Source organism: Plectropomus leopardus, chromosome 14 (assembly GCF_008729295.1).
Source record: "Plectropomus leopardus isolate mb chromosome 14, YSFRI_Pleo_2.0, whole genome shotgun sequence".
NCBI lineage: Eukaryota > Metazoa > Chordata > Actinopteri > Perciformes > Serranidae > Plectropomus > Plectropomus leopardus.
The window spans coordinates 5256939-5278112 of NC_056476.1; the positions used below are offsets into that span (position 1 = coordinate 5256939).

At 41.9% G+C, this 21174-nt stretch overlaps 2 protein-coding genes across 2 annotated transcripts; both read right to left on the reverse strand.

The window, feature by feature from the left end:
• Positions 1 to 792: 792 nt before the first annotated feature.
• si:ch211-168d23.3 (BRD4-interacting chromatin-remodeling complex-associated protein) lies at positions 793 to 13538 on the reverse strand. The gene is made up of 14 exons (XM_042500616.1): positions 13489 to 13538; positions 12379 to 12577; positions 11424 to 11469; positions 11167 to 11209; positions 10885 to 10950; positions 9169 to 10710; positions 8421 to 8654; positions 7639 to 8242; positions 7370 to 7518; positions 5812 to 5873; positions 4706 to 4854; positions 3452 to 3546; positions 3129 to 3231; positions 793 to 1755 (listed from the first exon to the last, which is right to left on the reverse strand). The coding sequence occupies exons 3-14, from the start codon at positions 11462 to 11464 to the stop codon at positions 1040 to 1042; spliced, it is 3804 nt and encodes a 1267-aa protein (XP_042356550.1). The 5' UTR covers positions 11465 to 11469; positions 12379 to 12577; positions 13489 to 13538; the 3' UTR covers positions 793 to 1039.
• A 2425-nt stretch (positions 13539 to 15963) lies between these two features.
• LOC121953484 (enhancer of rudimentary homolog) lies at positions 15964 to 20409 on the reverse strand. Its single transcript, XM_042500618.1, has 4 exons — positions 20326 to 20409; positions 18761 to 18848; positions 18026 to 18146; positions 15964 to 16188 (listed from the first exon to the last, which is right to left on the reverse strand). Exons 1-4 carry the CDS (start codon positions 20326 to 20328, stop codon positions 16086 to 16088), a joined length of 315 nt encoding a protein of 104 aa, XP_042356552.1. The 5' UTR covers positions 20329 to 20409; the 3' UTR covers positions 15964 to 16085.
• Positions 20410 to 21174: the final 765 nt, after the last annotated feature.

The window sequence follows — 21174 nt, forward strand, 5'->3', positions numbered from 1 at the left end:
TCTCTCATTCCTGAAAAAACAATCGATAAGCGAGACAGGCAAAGACCTCCTCGTCCTCACTGCACCACCACTGCTCCCAACAACCCTAACTCATTATTGCTTGCATGTTAATACATAAAAGTATGAGAAACCATCTCGTCTCTGAAAACTAGAAATATTTCACAGTCAGACTCCAGCATGGATGAAACGGGTCCAAACTTTAAAAAAAACCGAAAACAAAGCACGACTCTGCCTATTTTCTGTGTTCCTCTCGGGCTTCTTTCTGCTTTAACAAGGACACACTCCAGTTTGTGGGAAGAGACACGACATGGACGTTTGCTGGTGTATTCAGGATGTAGCAAGTCACAAATTCTTTGGAGTTTTCATTCGATAAGCCGAGATGATGGAGCCTGCGGCGGGTTTTTCATGTACTGTCCCGTCGCAGGATGCAATGTTTTCACACACTCTCTTTAGATCCAAATAAAGACACACACTCATCACACACACACACACACACACATACATACATACTTACACGCTGTCTTTCTCAATGCAAAACACAACTGGCACAGATTATCAAAATAAATACCCTGGAAGCTTGGCACTATGCAAAAGAAACTTCACTTTTTTTTTTTGAAAGAAATCTTATAAAAAACTATTGAATAATCTCAGTCTACTCCACGTTTTCGTTTATCCTCACTATTACTTATATACTATATGCTGATGAAGGTTACACCAGTGTCGTAAACCTCTGAATGACTTAACTACCACTGAAACAATATAGCTCCTATTCAAATAGATTTTTTTTTCCACAAACGTACATCGAAATGAAGTATCTAACATCTATCGGACTATAGATAGTGCTGTTGTCTGGTATGCATCTCTTTATAGTGCCTCTTAATTTTTTTTCCTGCTCCCTCTTCTCTCAAACAATCAGTTTTTTTTTTTAAGTATAATCTCCCAGAAACAAAATCTCATTCAGTTCTGGGAACAGATCAGAAGTCACCACCTCAGACAGATGTTTCTGCGTCTGTGTGGACGTCTGTCGGTGCGGATTACCTCACAGGTGTCCCTCCAGGATGCTGGTGACAGCCTGGTCCAGTGACGGGCCTGACGTGGCCCTGGTCGGGGCTGCAGAGGGGCCCTGCAGACGCTGAAGCTCCAGGATGCTGTCGATGGCACTCTGTAGATGTTCACTGAGCATGTTGTCCTCTTGGAGCGGGGGAGGCGGCGGGCTGAACCGCTGCTCCGGCCGAGGCGACGCATCCAACCTGTAGCATTTCAGTTTTGGGGCGCTGACATCTCTGGGAGGCAACTCCAAGCAACCAACCTGTGGCTCTGGCATAGAAAGAGGGGCTTTTATTTTGGAATTGGGTGCTGTCTGTGGGACTTCCTCCGCGGCGTCACAAGGCAGAGCTCCGTTAGAGATCTCCTCGTCATGCTGAGGACGCAGGGGCGCACCGTTGGGTGCCTGAGGGTGGCGCTCGTTCACAGCTCCGCCGCCGTTGGTGAGCTGCCCCATGTGGTCCCTCTTGAGGCCGGGGTCGCAGGCGGAGTTGTGAACGACCTTACGGGAGCCGGACTCCTGCTTGATGGTGAGCCTGAGGGCCCCGCGGGAGCTGGAGCGGTACGTCTTCAGTCCCGGGGGCCGGTCGGACAGTCTGGTCCAGGCTGGTGGGGAGGAGGGGCTGCCGGAGGGGCACAGCTGGGAGGAGCCGGAGGAGTGGGCACCGTGGGGGGAAGACGCTGATGTAGCCAAGGCCGACATGAATGACTCTGGAGAAAAAGGAAAATGAGCATAATTTTCATTTTTTCAAGAGTCATCTCACCAAAATTATCCAAATCACTCCACACAGGCATGCAGGTAGTTTTGGTTTCCCTGGTTTTTAGATACCAATCAAAATCTCAGATAATGTCAGGCTAAATTTGGTTTCAAAGGACACAAGATATTTCCAAGAATATTCTTGGGTTTCCATGATCATGGAAAACCTTGAAAAGTCATGGGATTTTACAGTCACATTTTCTCAGGTCTGCAAAAGTCATGAAATTATCATTGAAAATTTGTTGCGTATAATGAAATTGTCATAGTAATCTTTCATGATAACCTTTCAATTAATGTATGTAGTCAAAGTATTAACACATTAATTTGCGTAAATGTGACATTTTGATTGCCATCATCAACATGTCATTTTTTACCCGGGTTCATCTTGCCCTTGAATAGAGTTTGAATCTGATATATTAGTTATGGTCACTACTTTATGTCACAGTCTGGAGCGTTTTCCAACTCTAACAAACTCTTAAATGCCAAAGAAACACAATAACAAAAATTCTAATGATGGAAGCAGCAGTAGATAAGAAACTCCTGTGTTCTGCGAAGTAAAATTACTATTTTTCTCGATGGACTCTGGCTTTAAAGAGAGATTATGGATACCATTTAGTTCCCTGTCTGAAATCACTGACAGCAGGGTAAAGCAGTGAAAATATTCTCAATACAACTTACATTTAAACCAATTCAGATATTTTTTTTTAAGTGGCTAAAACATGTTTTGCTGCTGCTCCGTAATGAACTGGCTATGAATGAATACCTCATACAGCCCCTGTATCTGTTCTTTCAGCAGTTATGATCTACGGATAAAAACACATTTGCATGTATATTAATGTGCACTTCAAAATAAATATATAAATATAAAGGTTTTGTTTTAGCATTAACCATCACTTGTGATTTGTATAATTTTTGCATCATTATTCCTTCAGGTGTCCGACAGCAGTGAAGCCTGACATTTAACAGTTTTCAAGTGCCTTCTTCCAACTTTTTTAATTAACATAACAGCCTCGCTTTAATTTGCTCTTAACCTCTCACATGTAATTTTCTCGTCATCATGCAGAGTCTCTCTCAGCACGACCCTGCTCCACATTTACGCAGCTTAATTACACATTCACACCTGGGAGCTGCTCTGGAGCAAATATGGAGGTTAAGTGCCGCGCTCCGAGGCACGGATAAATTAGTTTAGAAGAATAAATTGGGAAGTGTCACTGATTCACTTTTCCCTACCATATTTTCTGTCGCAGTCTTGGGATTTGAGTCTTTCTTGGCCAAAAAAACACATTCACGTTAACATGTGATAAAGTAGGTGATGGGTGACACTGACCTGGGTCTCTGCGGACTCTCCGTCTGTCCTCCGCTAAAGCGCATCGCTCAGCCTGGAGGAAGAGACGCTCCAGCATCACCATCTCTGCTGATGGACTCTCCTGCTGTGAAAACCAGTTCACATCCCATCAAACACACACAGCTCCATCTGTCTGCTCCAAACTGTGCCGAAAAGACGACTGTTGGGTCTTTGGATTTGGCGCATTTAATTTTCTCACAATTAGAAATGAATAAGGCCTCATAAACCAAAGATGCCTGGTCTCAGGAGAAGTTCATTTACTGAACAGTCAAAGGAGACAAAGATCGCAGTGTGTTGTGTCTCACCTGGGTTTCTCTGACCAGTAGCTGCCTGTATTTGTTGACCATGTCCTTGGTGCGTTTCAGCAGGAAACCGGACACAGTGTCAAACTCCTGGTCCACTGTGAGCAGAGAAACAACGTCAGCTGTCAGTGACACGACTGTGGCACCTGAGGAGCTACCAAGAGGCATCAAGTAAAATACTGAACAAACATTTTAACATTTTTGTTTTTGGTTCCTTTTTTTTTTTTTTTTTTTTTGCAGGTTAGGTTAATCCTGTGAAACATGAGTAAACTGGCTTTATCGCTTTCAAAAACCTGCAAGGAGAGCAACAAGCAACCTAAGAAGAAATGTCCCAAAAAAATATTACCTGACAATAAGTACAAAAAAGGTTAAAAAAAAAAAAAATTGAAAAAAAAAACGCAAGAAAGTGCTAAACAATAAATAAATAATAAGAAAATGAAATAAATAAATTATCAAAAAGTTATAAGACAATTACCTGAAAATGTTTGTAGTTCAAAATTTAATTAAAAAAAAAAAAAGGTTTAAAAAAGAAGAAATACAGGAAAATGACCTCAAGCAAAAGCTAAAAAAATGTATATTTATAATCAAAGAATTTAATAAAGAAATTAAAAAACACTGAAATTACATTTTTAAAAAAAAAAAAAAAAAAAGTAAAGTAAAAAAACAAAATGACCTGAAGAAAGTGCTACCTGAAAATAAGAAAGAAAGAAAATGCCTTTTTTCCATGTTATTTGTTTATTTATTTATTTTGCAGTTTGCAGGACATTTCTTGCCAAGTTACTCATAATTGTTTTTACTATGTTTTTGAAAGAAATCAAAAGATTTTCTCAGGTTTCAGAGTTTTAAATGCACGTGGAAGGTGTATGAATGCAGCACAAGAAAACTGATATGTTAAAGGGTTAAAATACTTTTTCATGCACTCAATAGATGCATTTCTCTCAAATTTTGGTAGCAAAATTGTTAAAATCCATACTAGTGAGCACTTTTCCTTTCCTGAGGTGATTCCTCCACCTGACAGGTGTGCCATATCGACACGCTGATGACAGGCTCGTCAGTGCGCAGGTGCACTTTGGGATGGCCACAGGAAAAGACTACTCTAAAATTTGCAGTTTGATCACAAAACTTGTTCACATTTTTGTGTAGTTTAGTCATTTGTAGCATGTCTTTCAGTTATGTTTGTCATTAATATCCAACTCTATGAGTCCTTCTTCATCAACCAAGAATGTAATGTAGCAGCTGCAGCCACAGCTCACTGACCTAAATTGAAGTCATCCTGAGTGGGCAGGTGACCCGCGCAGGTGTGGTACGGCAGCAGGCGCCTGACAGCGTCCTTCAGCGTGGAAAAGGCCGGGCCGGTGAAGGGGGTCTGAACTGCTGCGTGGTCCAAACAAATCTGCTGCTGGAACCTGAAGAAGACAACAAAAACCGTTAACCTGAGCTGCCACTGACCGGTAAAGTAAGAAAACACGGCATCCTAATTTTCACCTCTATTACTGACTGATGTGATGCAACATGATGTTATTTAATATGTACTCATGCTGTTAAACATTTTAAATCTGATGGAGAATTTAGCAGAATTTAACCTCTTGTGTGCAAAGTACATCGGCCAATGTGAAATCCAGGGTTCGTATGAGGTACTTTAGGTACTTGAATTTGACACTGAAGTTTAAGCACTGGAATACCTTCAAAAATTACTTTTTTTTTTTTTACTTAGTCCTTAAAAAAGGACTTCAATATATTTGAGAGGAGAACAGAACAATAATTGGGGAAAATATTTTATGAAATGTATTAAATAAATGTTTTAAACAAGGTAGGTAAGAACAGCTGTGAGTATTTCTTTAATATAAATAATTAAATTTTTTAGGCCCTGTGTTTGCTCCATTTATGAATATATAAAATTATCTTGCAACAGATGGTTGTGGAGAAACCAATTTTATCTTTGAAAACAAAAATAATTGCTTGAAAAAGTACTTGAAAGTCCTTAAATTTGACTCATCCCTGTCTGTATGAACCCTGGAAAACGCATTCTGGGCTACTGTAGAAAATAAAGTTATGAATATTATTTTCCATTTCTGCCAATAAAAGCCCTTAAATCCTTCACACTGAACCTTTAATCATACACAGAAACCCAGGAACCAAACAGTACTCCTATACATGAAGGGCAACACATAATAACTAAAATAAAAAGTTTTTTTAAATAGATTTTGACACCGAACTCCTTTAAAAGATTGCATAATAACCCAGGACCCTTTTGATTTTGTACTCCAGTGGTGCATCTTTGACAAATTTTCGATTCATGAAATGAGACTAAACTCGGCGTTTTCTCTCTCCTGTTTTCGTCTAAACGTTACAGAAGCTCTTACCTGTGCCTGCGCATTGCTGGTGTGAGCCTCTCCTCTCGCTGCGGCTCCAGAGGACCTGCCAGCTGGCAGCCAGGAAACATTTTGGATCAGATCAAAAGGACGGAGACATGGGACCATTTTCAGGTCATTAATAATACGTTTGCTGCATTTAACAAATAATCATTTCAAAGCCTGCTCTCTCTGTTTCAAGACTGGGGCCAATTTCAGTTTCACCCAGAGGGGGAAATTATTTAAACTAATTACAGAATTTTTTTTATATCAGTTTATCATCAATGTAAAACAAAACACACAACTTATATAATATAAATATCTGATGAGTCAAAGAGTGTGTAGACAGATAGGGCTGCAAAATATGCATAAAAATAAAAATCATACTGTGATTATTTTAGACAAATATTGTAATTGCAATAATTTTTGCATTTTATTTCCACTGAAAAAAATATAAAAGTTATGACAGGTTGATTTAGCTGGAGTCTACCAAACAACCGTCGTCTCTTATCCCCAATATAATTTGTAGGCTGGAGCATCTCTGTAGCACCACAATACTTCATTAATAAAAGTATTTTGTGACTCATTTCACCTTTATATGAAAAAATTGCAGCTCCTGTAATTTGGATTTGGCCATATTACAATTTAGGAAATATTTCAGTAAACTGCAGCCCTGGTTGACAGCAGCTTTCTTGATAATCGTCTTCTTTAAAACAAACAAAAGAAAAAAGGCCTAAAATGTACAGATGGACAATTTATGACATTTTATGGACCAAAGGATTGAACATTTTACCAAGAAAAAAGTGACAGATTAACTAATAATAAAAAATAATCTTATGCTGCAGCACTTGATATAATAAGTGTATCTTTATATGAAGCATGTGTTACATTCAGTTATTTTGGGATTACATCAGATATTGAGTTTTTTTAACATAACCATAGAACTTTAACAATCAAAACTTTGAATTAATCATCTGTTTTTGAGATTTTATGAAAGATATTGTATTTGTTAAGACCCAGACACACCAAACTTTTAGTGCAAAAAAAGTTTCACACTGCGATCCGAAAAAAGCCACATTTTGCAAAACTGCAATGGAAACACTTTTTCGGCTTTCTAGGTCACATGATGCTATGGCTATGTGTTTGAGGAACTGACGCCCTCATGATGCAGCAGGCTCTACAAGAGCTGTTACTGCATCGCAAAAACTCTTCAAAAGTTGAGCGCATCATCCAGAAGTTTCGAATCGCCACCACACAATCGTGAATTGTGTGGTGGCTGCAATAGAAATAAACCTGCTAATGTTTTGAACATCCATCATCGTGCTTCTTTGAATGTTATCGAGAGGAGGAGTCGCATAACATCACTCAATGGAAAAGCAGTTATCTCTCAACTGTGTTTTATCGACATTCGAAAATACTCCTTAAGTTTTATGCAAATCTGTAATGGAAATCACAAAAACTAGAGCCGACTAGATCAGACGGTCCAACACTGACCGACGACCAACCATCAGCTTAGTTTGGCAGGGACTTCAAATCAACTAGACTTAAAATAAAAGGATCTTTTTCTCACCTTGGCGGCGGTCTGCTGGCTCATCTGGACAGGTGCACACTCTCTGGGGGCCGGGGGCCCGTGAGTCTGGACCCCCTGAGCTGCGGGAGAGGGTGGATGGACATCGAGAGTAAACGCTTTACTCTCCACGACCAAGGCAGCTGTTGGCTCTGAAACGGGGGACACAGCGATGACAGCGGACGATGATGGTGATTGTAGAGCAGGTCGTAATAATGACAGGAGCAGAGTGATAACGATTCGCTCTGTGTCATAGTTGAATTAAAACTCACTGTTTTGTGTGTGCTGTTGGACAGCGGAGTCGTCTCCTCCTTTGGAGAGACTAGCGGACGCAGCTGTGGGTTCAGGCTGCTGCTGAGGCACCGAGACACGCAGAGGGGGGGGACTACTGTGGAGTGAAGCGTTGACCGAGGACTGAGCCTGGGAGGCAGACGGCTGCTGGAGGTGAGGTGCAGGCTGGGAACCAGATGACTGAACCTGCACCTGGTTCTGGGCGAATAAGACCTGGGAGACCTGGAGCTGATGGGGGACCTGGTACTGGACTTGGGGCTCAATGCGAGGCTGGGGGGCTGTGATTTGCGGGGCCGAACCCTCGGGTCCAGGCAGAGGGGAGAAACTTGCCGGAGCTGGTCTCTCAGAGTCCTGAACGGGAGGAGGGGAGGAGCAGATCAGCGGGGTGTCCTCTGGTTCTGAGTGAAGCGGAGACGCCTCGACACACTGGTCAGACATCACAGCGCGGGCGTCCTGACCGGACACTGCTTGGGTCTGCGGCTGTGTCTCTCTCTCATTGGTCGCCGGGGAGGCGAGAGACTCCATCGGCACCACTGGCAGCGCTCCAACCAACAGGTCAGATGTGATCGGAGAACTAAGTGCTTGCTGTGGGAGAAACGATGAAAAAGAAGATGAACAACGGCAGTGAATAATAAATCTTACAGATTGTTTCGGAGGCTATTAGCTCTGTGGTGCATCAAGCATCATCACTGAGGAGGAGCAGTATATAAACGTAAACCAGCACAAGCACTTCATCACTGCAGGACTCTGCTGAAGCTCTGACCTGCTGCAGATGTTGCATAAAGGCCTCGTTCTGACTCATGGACTGGGTCACCTCCTCCACTACTTGGGTCATGTCTGCTGGGGGCATCAGTAGTTTCGGGATCTCCACAGCTGGATCGGGGGCCAGAGGAGGTTCAGGGGGAGGCTGCAGGACTGTGACTACAGGAGGGGAGGAGGACTGCAGCCCTGCAGAGGCTGACTGCACTGAGACATGCTGGAGGACATGTCCATAGGGCTGCAAGAGAAGACATCAGAGCTTAATTTAATGTAATGCTTATTTATAGGGGACAGTATATTAATGAACGTCACTATAAAATACAAACGTAAATATGCCAGAGTTAGCAGGACTGCTAATTTACATCCGTAGTCCTTTGGCAAGTAACAGACTATAGAAGCATCAAGAGAGAAAGAAAAAGGAAAAAAATACAACAATTCATACAGGAGACAAAAGTGCAGCAGCAGGTTAACTGTATGGCATAAAGTGCACGGTGCAAAGTGCCGTATCTGTGTGCAAGCTGCAAAATTCAACACGTGTTGGTTGCACGTATGTATCATGTTATTGAAGCTGGATTTAATTTCAAAATACAAGTTTTAACATCACAAGGTGTGGTGTCACCAGGAGTGCAACATGCCTCAACGATTTCTGAAGTGGTGCTGTATGTCTGCGTCAGTGTAATGATTTGCAATGATGATGTAAGATATGATAGAAGATTTGATATCCAGCCTCTGAAACGGAGGCCGCAGCTCACCTGTGGGAGTTGGTGGAAGGTCTCCTCTGAGCTGCTCCTCTCCTCCTGAATGGATCTCTCTGGCAGCAGCACCACAGAGGCCTGCTGGAGGCTCAGCTGTCCCTCCGTCACTCCTGTCTGAGGAGCCGGGGCCTGGGCAGCGAAAGGCAGGCCCTGAACCACCGAGGGCCCATTTACGATCGATATGGAAGTGAGATCTGGAGGAAGCACCCCTGAACTGTTGATCAAGGTAATGTGGTTTCCAAGCGCGGGACTGTGGACCAGGGTGGCACGCTGCCCCTGCCCTCCTGCAGTGTAGGTTCCAGCCAGCTGCGCTGGCATCTGGAAGACAGTAGGGGGCGCTGACTGTAGCTGCAAAGGTCCTGAAAGCACAGTGGCCTGGCGGAGCGCTAGCTGCCCTGAAGGGGTGGTGAAGACGGGGCTGAAGTTCAGCTGTCTCTGGGGCACCGTAAGGATCTGAGAGCCTTCGATGAGCTGCCCGGTGGAGGGGTTCACGCTGTGGAGTGAGGGGCCGTGGTGACTGGGGGTCAGCAGCGGTCGAGCTGCACTGGCAGATTGGGAGATGGTAACAGGGGACTGGCCTGGAAGAAGGAACTGGTTTTGGCCTTGGAAGAGTCCCTGAGGCTGGAGCACGAAGGAGCCGCCCTGGTTGACCAGCTGCAGGCTGACCGGCTTTGGGAGCTGCTGGGCGGGCTGCGGCGGCGGAGCTGCAGGCTTTTGGCCCGGAGTTTGGGAGAGTAAAATATTTGATGATGCAGTCCCAGGGACAAACGTAAGACCTGGAGTGTGTTTCTGCCCAGAAGGTTTGGGGCTAATTTGAACCAGTCTGGGCTGGATGCTGATGGGCAGCTTGGGTTGGATGGGGAGAGGGGCCCGCTGCAGGACGATGCCCGGAGCTGCTGCTGCTGTGGCTCTCAGGGTCGGGGTGATAAGGGGGCGACTGGTCACACTGGGAACAGCCTTGTGGATGATCATACTGGATGCCTGGGCAGGACTCAGAGAGAAGGAGGTCTCTGGAGACGCAGCTGGGAACACGTTTCCAGGCAGGAGCCCCATCAGCTGAGGAGGGGCGGCAGGTTTTAGAGAGGGGCAGCCCGGTCCGACAGCCAGGAGGGAGGGCTGCGGAGGCTCCACCGCCGCCTGGGTGTCTCTGGGCAACGCCGGGGTGATGGGCAAGGTCACAGACTTAGGTATGAAGGGTACGGTGGGTGCAGAGAGGAGAGGAGCAGGGGAGTACAGGGACAGGCTGTCCCCCGGTTGGGCCAGACCTGCCTCCAGAGCCATGGTCTGCTCTGTGATCTCGGCCTCTTGCAGGCTCTGCTGGAGGATATCACACGCCACCTCTGCCTCCTCCGCATCCTCCACCTCTCCCTTCTTTGCCTCAAATCCAGCCTCCACAGGAGTCCCACCCTGCACCACCTGTGCGTCTTCTCCACCCTCCGGCGATGACAGGAGGGCCTCCTCCAGGAAGGACAGATCCACACACCCAGGTGGAGGCGTGTCTGGGGAATCCCTGCCATCTCCCAGCAGAGAGACGGGGCTCTGGAGGAGGACACCGTGGGAAACAGAAAGAGGGTGAAAAGGAGAGGAGACGTGTGGTTAGCAGGAGTTAACAGGAAGCAGTTTCAGGCACAGAAGGAGAGAGAGAAAAAAATGGTTCTCCTGGGGAAAATGCTGGTTGTTGTGACGCTGCTGGCTGTGGATCCAGACACTCACCGGGGCGTCTGTGAAGAGGGAGGGCTCCCCAGAGGAGGAGTTAATGAGCAGGTCTTCAGTCTGCAGCTGGTGGGATGAAATGAGTCGATTTTTAGGCTGGGCTCACAAAGTCGTGGCGAGAAATGCACGCAGTATTACATTACGGCTCTCTATCACACTGTCGGCCCGCCTCCACACATCTCGCACGACCGTGTGCCAAGAAAAATTCCCATCTCAAATTTATCATTTGCTCTATTGATTTTTTTTATTTGAGTCCCTCTCTATTTAACAAGCCTTAGTTACCTCATTGGTCCCATGAAGGAAGTCGTTCAGGGCTTGGGGGTCACTGCAGAGAGGAAGACAAATCACAGTAAATTCAATCTCTTTGAATATTTGGTGCAAGCTGAGGATTTTGAGTATGATAACAAAGACCCAGTTTAAAAGGACAGAGCACTACATTTAATATCTTATAACAAACCTCCATACAGTTAATAATACTTTAATCATATACAGAACGATTTTTATTCTGTTAGATCAAAGTAAGAATCAGACAGACTCACCACAAAACATCAAGTAGACAAGTCCCATCTTCATCCTCCATGTCAACTAAGAGGGAGACAAATGCCATCATGTGAAAAAAAATTTAATTACTGGTCTAGACAATAAATCTGCAGCAAAAAAACAATTTGTTGCACATATTTGTGCCATTATTTTGGCTGCAACTCACTCCTGAGTATTTTCATTTTTTGATTTTTACGTAGGTTATTATAGATGGCATGGTTATTTTAATTCTTTTAAAATCTCCAATGACAACTCTTTGCTTTCTGAGTTTAGGATCCTCCTCTTAGTGTTGAAGCTCATACTGGTCTTCCTCCAGCACACAATGAATCAGCATCCCTTAACTTTTAACTGCACAAACTTCATTTAAAAACGATTTTTATTCGGTCGCTTAAATATTATATAATTATGCCTTATTAATATATGTATATGGATGTTTGCAGAAAATATGTACTTATTTGCATTTCCATTGTGATATTTTATTATCCTGTATGGCACTTTCAACTTTTTTATAAGAACTTGTGCGTAAACTTACAACTAACAACTGACCCGTTGTTAAAAAATACCCAGTTTGAAAATTATATTTATCATTACTACAATTCTATATCTGAAATTATGTCTGTGGGGAAAAAAACATTCACATATAGATATAACAAATTAATAATAATCATTTTTCAGCACTTTTTGGGTCACTTGGATTTTTTAATTGCTTTTCTTTTTTGCTTATTTTCAGGTAACTTTCTTGTAACCTTTTTAACTAATTTCTTGCTGATTTTTGGGCCATGTCTTGTGAAGTTTCTCATTGCCTTCTCCCCATGTTTTTTTTTTAAAGAAATCAAAACAATTTGTCCAGGTTTCAAGGGGTGAAATTTGGGGGGTGTAGTCATACTCCCTCCTCAGGAGTCTGACTCATGTGTCCACTCCACAGCTGGAGACAAACCATCAACATGGACCTACTTCATATGTGAGAGGCCCCATACAGAGCGGTCGAGCTGAGTTCTGGTGGTGGCCTCATGGGAAGTGGTGGCCGGGCTTCAGTGTCGGGAGGCGGAGGGATGCCAGGCCGAGGCGGCGGGACGGAGACGGAGCCGGGTCCTCCCTCTGCTGCCGGGGCATCGCTGCGTCTTCACGGTGCGGGAAGCCGGTGCGGGAGAGGCTGGAGGTGAGGAGAAGAAGCACGCGCACAAACACACACACACCACCACCACATGCTGTCAGGTCACTTGAGGTTACCAGCAGCCCAAACACATTCTCATCTGAGCGGTGAGACATAAGATCAATACATGATTCATCAGTTTCTGCTCAGCTGTGCGCTCTGTTGGTGTGATCAGACATTTGGGGGAGACAAACACCAATAATCGCGTCATATTGTATCGATTACGCGTGATGAGGAAAATGGAAGCTATTGTTGTGGCAATGACAGACACGAGATGCTCAGCTGTAAATAGACGGCTCCCCCTGCGTCTTGGATGTGACTTGTCCTCTCCTCATGGCTGCAAAAAAAAACGCATCAATGTGGAGGGGGGAAAGCTCAATTATAACACTGCCTCGCGCTCAATTTCCAGGGGAGGCGCCTTAAATAAAACAACCTCCCTCTCCGATCGAGCTGACATATTTTTGTTTACAACACGACAACCGCATTAACACCCTCGAGGTACCGCATCGCCCAATGAAATCCACGCAAACGACCCTCATCTAAACCTGCAGCGGCAAGTGCATGCTATTCTCCGGCAATAACAGGAGCAGGATGATGCATTTGTAGGTTACGTAAGGTGAATGTGTGTTCATGTGAAATTAATGTCCCAAACGATGCAGGATGAGGATGCTGTTTGCTCCTGGTGGTGTTTTTTTCCTGCTCCTTTTTTTAAAAGCATGATTTTTTCTCCTCCTCCTCCTCCTGAGTGGGACCACGGCAGCTGCTGTAAATCATATCGCGGTAACAAAAGATGCCTTGTGTTTAAATATCATTTCCACGCTGCCAGCCCCGAGCGATTCCCCTTATCGTTGTGCCATTAGAGTAATTCCGCAATTGAGAAAAAACAACCAAGAGGAGGAAAAAAAACTCACCCCTTCTTTGTGGTTTATTGTCCTGTCAAGCGGGCCTCTGCGCCATCGATTCTCACTCAGTGGTCTTTTCAGATGCTAAAAGGAGGAGAGGGGGTGGTGGAGGGGGTAGGGTAGGGTGGAGGAGGAGGTGTAGGGAGGGGGGGCACCGGGTGGGTGTGAGAAACAGACTGGGAGAGCCGATCACAACACAAAGGTGGAGAGAAACACTGAGCTTGCAGCGGCGCGTCTGCAGGAGAGGAGGGTGTCCGCGTCCTGCGCTCCGTCAGCCGGCACACACACTCACAAATGTCCCCGCACTTCACTGTAGAGCCCCTTCAGCCCAGATACAGATGTTTCTCTTACATTTTATTGATTTTTTCCCTTTCTTTTAATTCCCATCAGAGCAGAGAACTGTAAATACTTTCTCAGGCAGAGTGGTTAAAAATCAATATTTAGAGACGTGCTAATGTGCCACTGTACTGAGCCTAAAGGAGGGAATTACCATGTGCGGGGCTGAAAAGCACATCCTCTCCAACACTTGGGTATTTATTATCAAGGCGGGAGAGAGAAGGAAAAAGATTTTGGGGAAAAAAAGACAGAAATATGAGGAATAAAATAGTAAAAGTGTAAAAGAAGGAGAAGAAATGACAGAAAGAAATTATACAAAAAAGTTTCATTTTTGACATTTGCAAAGATAAAAAAATATCACTCTCCTGTACAGGCAATACCAAACTGTGTAAGACTGAAGAAAAAACAGAATAAGGGGGAGTAAGAAAAGTAACACATATGAAGGGGGAAAAGAAAATTGAAAAAAAAAAAAGACAGAAAAAGAGAAAGAAAATGAGAATAAGAAAAGAAACAAACACAAAGGACAAAAATACGAAGAAAATTGAAAAGAAAAAAGGCCAAAAAAATAGAAAAAGACAGAAAAAAAGGAGAAAGAAATTGGGAATAAGAAAAGTAACAAACACGGAGGGAAAAATACATAGAAATGTGAAAAAAGAAAAGACAGGCCAAAAAATTAAAACAATGAGAGGAGAGCATGTTTGACATTTGCAAATTGACGTCCTTATACAATACTATACTTATACAATAAAACCACAAAGTGAGAGCTTCGTGTTTGAAATCTTTAAAGTGACATCCTCATAGTACTGCAGCTTTCCTACAGTTAAATCCAGACTGTTGAAAAGAGAAAAAGACAAGAGGCAAAAAATAGGGACTGAAAAAGTTACACAATCGTGAATGGGGGAAAAACAAAGAAAAAAGTAAAGGGAGAAAAGACAGGAAAGACACAAATGAAACCAATGAAAGGAAAGCTTCATTTTTTTAAAGTCAGAAAACTGACATCACAAAGTATCTCCTTGCTGCAGTCAGAAAAGAAGGAAAAAAAGAAAGAAATCAGGAATAAGAAAAGTTAAAGAGATGAAGGGGAAATGAAAACATTAAAAGGAAAGTTTAATATTTTAAATTTGTTACGTTAAAAAATGCAAAGCAAACTGACATCCTTATTATGTTATGGTCAAAAGGATTTAAACAAAAAGAAAGAACAAGGAATTAGGAAAAGAAAAACAGCCTATAACACAATCATGAAAGAAAAAAACAAAGAAAATGAAAAAGTGGAAAGAAACAATGAAAAGAAAGCAATGACAGAGATTTTTTTTAAAAAAATGTTCAAAGTTGAAAACTTTGCACAGCAAATCAAGACTCTAAGAATCACTCTGCAGTCAAAACCAAACTTCTCAAGAGGGAAAAAAAGATGGAAAGAAGAAAGACAAAAACCTCAAACATGAAGGAAAAATTAAGAACAGACAGCAAAGGTAGAGGAAACACTTCATTTTTAATCTTCCCACACAGGCGGCGTGTTTTGAAAGTCCAGGAAATCGTAGATATTCTTTCAAGGCACAGTTAAAAGAAAAAAAAATCAATATTCGAGACAAGCTTGTTTGCTGCTGTATTGACTGAAAAATGAGGAAATGTGCACGGCAGCAAAACAAATTTACATTCTCAGCGGCACTTTTTCAGTCAGCAGCACACACTGTCCAAAGATGGGAAGGAAAATGTTTCATAAAAGGACAAAGAAAGAAGGACTAAAAGACAGAAAAAGGGGAAAATAACGACAGGAATAAAAGACAGAATAGGTGCAGGAACTCAGAAATATATTCCCCAGGAAATAATAGAAATAAAATCAATATTTTAAGATGCTTTTTGGTTAAAAAAAAAAAAAAAGGGAAATTACCTTAAACAAGACTGCAAGGCCAACTCACGAAAACTTGTAAAATCTGGAAAAAACGAGACATAAGACAGTAAAAGAAAAACAAAACTAACAAAAAGAAGGCCAACAGGAAAATTTTAAAATGAGGGGCAAGTTAATAAAAGAAAGGACAATAAACACAGGACAGAAAGAAAAGGAAACGAACGGAAAAGGACAAATGAGACACAGTAAGAAATACCCGATTCAGGAGCGTTTATTTAAATGAAATCTTTATTAACAAAGCAAACATTAAAATACAAAATACACCTCCCCTTCATGACAAAAAAAAATTAAAAAGTGTTGTCAAAATGATTGAACACAAGTTACAGAAAGTAAAAATAACACTGAGCCTCGGCCCTCAGAGGCTTCACTTCTGGGCCTGCTGGGCCTGACGGCGGAGCAGCACGTAGATCTTCTCTTTGATCCAGTCCTTGTTGTACGGCTGGTACGTCTGTGTGTCGGCGCGATACCTGAGGACACCAAAAACGAGATTCAGTTTCTAATTTCTTCAAGGCTCGTCTGCCCTGATTCTCACTCTGGCATGCACAATGTGACAAAAAAACAATCGACTCAGACACCGTCCGTCTCGATTGCTTTGTTTAAAGTAATACTTTGGAATTTGTGAAGAAACTTTGTTTTTCTTGCGCGCCTCCTCGATGAACAAAGAATCCCAAAAAACAACAGTGAAACTATTTTAAAACATCTGTGTCGTCCACCAGAATACTTAACATTACTGCAGTACTTGCTCAGAATTTCCCAAACAGGCAGCCCTTCCTGACGGGAACTGAACCAAAAGTTAAACTTCTCTCTGCTCTCGACAAAGCCAGACTCCACGGACAAAAACAGTGCTTTTAGCTCGCCGGAAACGGGAGCTGCAGGTCTACCATCAGTTAGTCAGGGGCGTTTACACGGCAACGGTTCTGGCATGAGACATTAAACTTTTGTTGCGGTTTGGTCTTTCGTTCTCACGACAACAGCGTTTTTGGTGCCTGAAAACACAAACGTTTGAAACCTGCTTCCAGAATGAGTGCTGTTTAAAAACACCACGCCTTCATGTGCGGATGCTGCGAGAGCGGTGACATCACAGCCGCTTGTGCGTGACGTGTCAGACAAACAGCCATGTGCGAGTCGGAGGACTACAATAACAATGGCGGACTAATGAGCTGTGTTTGTGCCGCTGACTCTACGGAGTTTATTAACGCTGTCGCTTCACGTGTGTGCGTTCGCCATCGCCTTCTTGCTGTTTATACTCACCTCTCTGTAGAAGAACGCCTTTCTGCGCAGCCGTGTGGTCGTTGTCACGTGTCATTACAAAGTCACACCGAAAACTACTGGCCTGGCATAATTACTACAGCGTTTTCGGTTGTTGATCGTTTTCACAATGTTAGCATATGAACGTGGATTTTAAAAAAAAAAAAAAAAAACGCAAAGGAAAGACTTTCATTTTTCGTACGGCAGTTCTTGTTTAAACGTGGCCTTAGTTTGTGTTCTTGGTGAATCTGAACTAACCGTTTTAAAGACCGAAGTCACACAATAAGACAGAGACACTAACTGATCGAGGCAGCGAGCAGCAGCTCCCGTGTTCAGAGAGGAAAAATGAGCGTTTCTGTTCATGAAATCTGGCTTTAGAGAGAGAACACTTTTAGCTAAGTTCCCAGTGAGAAAGGTCTCTGTTTGGGAAGCACACGACTGGATAAATGAGACGTTGTTATTTTCTTTGAAGATAAATTACTGACACACAAATGGTCATTTAGGGACTGAAGTATTTATTCAAGTCAAGTTCAGCTACCAGGAGAGAGAAAAGCACCATGGCTGTGCTCAAGGGCACTTCAGCAGAGCGGCTGCTTGAATACACAGGGGCTTGAACCTCCTAATTGAATCACTAAAATTAAGTTATTATTTAAAAATGACTGTCCTAAATGAATAGGCTTCAGGCACAGAGAGGTTTCATCTGCTCTGACAGGATGTCTGCAGCGCTGTGGGTTTAAATCCCGGCTGCACTCAGTGAGTTTATCCTAATACATTAGAAATTTGAACAAAATAAGCAGGAGACCAAATATTTTTACAAATAACGGAAGTGTACGTGAGACGTAATTCTTCTTCTGCTGAGCAGGTTTTGACTTTTGTGATGAGTTTTTTTAACTTTCATACTGCAGAACAGTAAATACAGTTAATATTTTGTGCTCAATATCTTGAAATGTGACCGCCTTCATGACTGCCCTCAAAATACTGGAAAAATCCCAGAGACAATATTTAAAAAAACAAAACAAAAACACAACATCAACATCATGATTTTGTCAAACTTACACCAAACAGCTGAGGTCAGCCAGGTCGTCGATGAAATCGAACAGCTGACTGATGTCGTACGTTATTGACGGACTGTTGGGGTTCATTCTCTTTAGATGCTCCTCGTACATCTTACACACGCCTGGAGACAGAAGTTACATCATGAGAAAACACAAAACATTTTCCTGTTGATCACACACTGTTTTGATCCCTGCTGCTGATTTAAGGAATTTGTTTCATCTGTTGCACTGTATGTTGTCAATTAAATACCCGACAAATGTAGATATATCTACATACTTTCATTTCTATATCTTAATCAAAGTAAAATCTTAAATGTGCTTTTCAGCTGATTTTCGAATAAATAGCAACATTGTAAGTTTTTGCAAACCACGGATTTGTAACATTTGTACGTTATTATGTAACTGCGAATATGTTGAAACTTTATGTTTCACCGGCACAAATGTTCACCTGCAGGTATGTTTAGGTACAAAAACACACAATTTAGTGCAAAATTACAAACGGAAATGTTGCTGTGTTCTCACTAAACACCTGTTTTTGTAGTTGTTCTAAAACAGCGGGCTGCAGCTCAGCAGACCTGCATCACTTTACACTCGTTTATATGACGTGTACGAAACGTGCAAATGTTGGGTCTCCGTGGTGCTCGGAAAAATACAATGCAACATTTCCCATATGGCAACCAGACTGTGGAGGGACACTCGGCAAAAGTTAAAGGGCTCTAAAGCCCCATCAGCCCACCTTCCATACACTCGTTGACAGATTCATAATCCGCGTACGTCCTGCCCTCTGGCCTCTTGGTGGGCTGCACCAGCAGGATGGTGTGGGACTGAAAAACAAAATAAAATACGTGCAGTTAGAATGTGATTTTAGTCTTAATTTCATTGTCTTGCTTTCGGGTGTGACAGCCAATTTATCATGCAGTCAAATAATGAAAAATAGATTCAAAGATGTGCAAATATGTTTACTTTGCGACCATTTATCGAATTTGAAAGACATTGCTTGAGCAATGTTGTTTATGGTCTTACAGAGGAATATTAGCAGTTACATAGCTAATAGGTCACAATTAGTAGCATTTTGTAGTGATATCTCCTTCTCCTTCTGTTTGTACAGACATGTACTTAATTTATCAGAGTAGGAGGGTAGCTGGGGTGTGACTTTTTTATTATATATATATCATGATACTCCCTGGAGCCACAAATATTTTTAATGAGCCTCCCAAAATGACTCAGGAGAAAATAGATGATCCTCCCCACACCATAAATAACCATATTTAACGGTTTCTGGCCATGATTAATGGCATGATTCAAAAACATGTGGATGAGGCAATTAACAACTTAACAAGACCTGACCCAAAAATTATAAGGAAATTAGTTGAAAGTAAAGTAAATAAAGTAGTACCTGAAAATAAGCCCCCCCCCCCCCCCCCCCCTTTTTTTTTTTGAAAGTTTTAGTTAAAAAAAAAAAAAAAAGGGGGGGGGGGGGGGGGTATGTTTATACATTTCCTAATATATATATATATGGTAATTTTCTTCTATTTTACTTTTTTTTTTTTTTTCAAATTATGGGTCACTTCTTGCCAACATTTTCATTGTCTTTCAGAGCAAACCAGTTTGCTCAGGCTGTTAAGGGTTAAGTTGTTTTATGAAAGGCGTCTGAAAGCAGCACAAGAAAACCGGTGTCGAGACAAGTTTCAAAGGGTTAAAGAAAACATGCTTTTCAAACCCACTTTCGGGTTTGGGGTTAAGATGGTATTAAAATATATATACAAAAACACGACAATTTAAAGTTGAATGTTCCTCCCTTAAGACAAAACAAAAAACAGAAATCCCCCCCCAATCCTCCTCCACTTTGCACCACCTCATCCCCTCTTATAAATAACGAAAAGTCCCTAAAAATGTCTGCAGCATTAAAAAAAAAAACTTTATATTTCTCGGTAAGATTAAAAAACTGACTTTAAAATGAAATACCGAGCAAAAAGACGCACACGGGAGGCAGCAGCTGAATCTTTATGTAATTATATGTCGGCTAACATTGACTTTAAGCAATAAGAAAGTATTAATTTCGTCAAATTACTACCAAATATACACAGAGCTACGGGTTAGCAGTAAATGTGTGTTTGTGGGTCAGTGCAGCTGCTCAACTGACAAACGTCCCCCACATTCATGCTAACGTTAGCACGGAGCTTTTAGCCTCGTTAAACTGCTGATCTGCTCAAATAAAACCGACACGCTGCTTTGACTACGACGGATCTTCGTGAATTCACATGAAAATATTCAATTAATATGATATCACGGCGCACTTACCATGATTTCAATAGTTTTTTCTGTCGGTGTTCGTCGATTTTCTCGGATCTTTGCTTCTCCTCGGATGAGTTGACCCGTGACACCGGAAGAACATCTGCGAACTACAACCGAAGCATCGGGAGTTGTAGTTTCTAATAGTTCTGGTGTTATCATCGCCGATTTTAGTCCGCTGATGGTTAAAAAACTCAAATCAGTCGACAGAATCACACGCATACGTGTGAGTTTTATCTAAATTACCAATATTACTAAAGCGCAATAAAAATAATAAACAAATATTAAGCAACGTTTTGATCCTGAATGCTCCCTGAGTGAGGAGAGCAGGAACGCCCAGGAAATACGTGTTTCCTACCGAAATATAAAAATTAACTTTAGGAAAATATGATATACTTAAATAGATTTGGCTAAAAAAAAAAAAAAAAGATTATATTCCCTATATATTTTCAAAGATATTGAATTCAAAACATACTTGATTGCTGTTATACTCAAAATTTGAAAATTAACAAAAACTAAAAGACTATTTGTTTTAAGATTTTTTTTCTCCATCTGTTAAACAGACCCTGAAGATTTTTTGTTAGTTTATTTATTCATTGTGTAATTAAATTTATTTTTCATTATTTTGAATTATGATTTTTGTGTTTTAAATGTATTTTATACAACTTTTATAATGAAAATATGTAATGTAGATAATCCATGTGTTTAATATATTCAATATTTTGTTTTTGTTATGTTTTTTTTGTCCTTTCCCTACATGGTTTTTATTTATCATGCGATTGAATTTATTTTACATTATTTTTATATTATGAAATATATTTTATTTAGTTTTTAATGAAAAAGCTGAAATGTGCATAC

Coding starts and splice junctions, on each gene's coding strand:
- si:ch211-168d23.3 (XM_042500616.1), bottom strand. CDS start 11,464: ATGGAGGATGAAGATGGGACTTGTCTACTTGATGTTTTGTG. Junction 10,951..11,166: donor TCCTTCATGGGACCAATGAG/GTAACTAAGGCT, acceptor TCATCCCACCAG/CTGCAGACTGAAGACCTGCT. Junction 8,243..8,420: donor TTATGCAACATCTGCAGCAG/GTCAGAGCTTCA, acceptor TTTCTCCCACAG/CAAGCACTTAGTTCTCCGAT.
- LOC121953484 (XM_042500618.1), bottom strand. Junction 18,147..18,760: donor TGTCAACGAGTGTATGGAAG/GTGGGCTGATGG, acceptor TTCTGTCTCCAG/GCGTGTGTAAGATGTACGAG. Junction 16,189..18,025: donor GCTGACCTCAGCTGTTTGGT/GTAAGTTTGACA, acceptor TGGTGTCCTCAG/GTATCGCGCCGACACACAGA.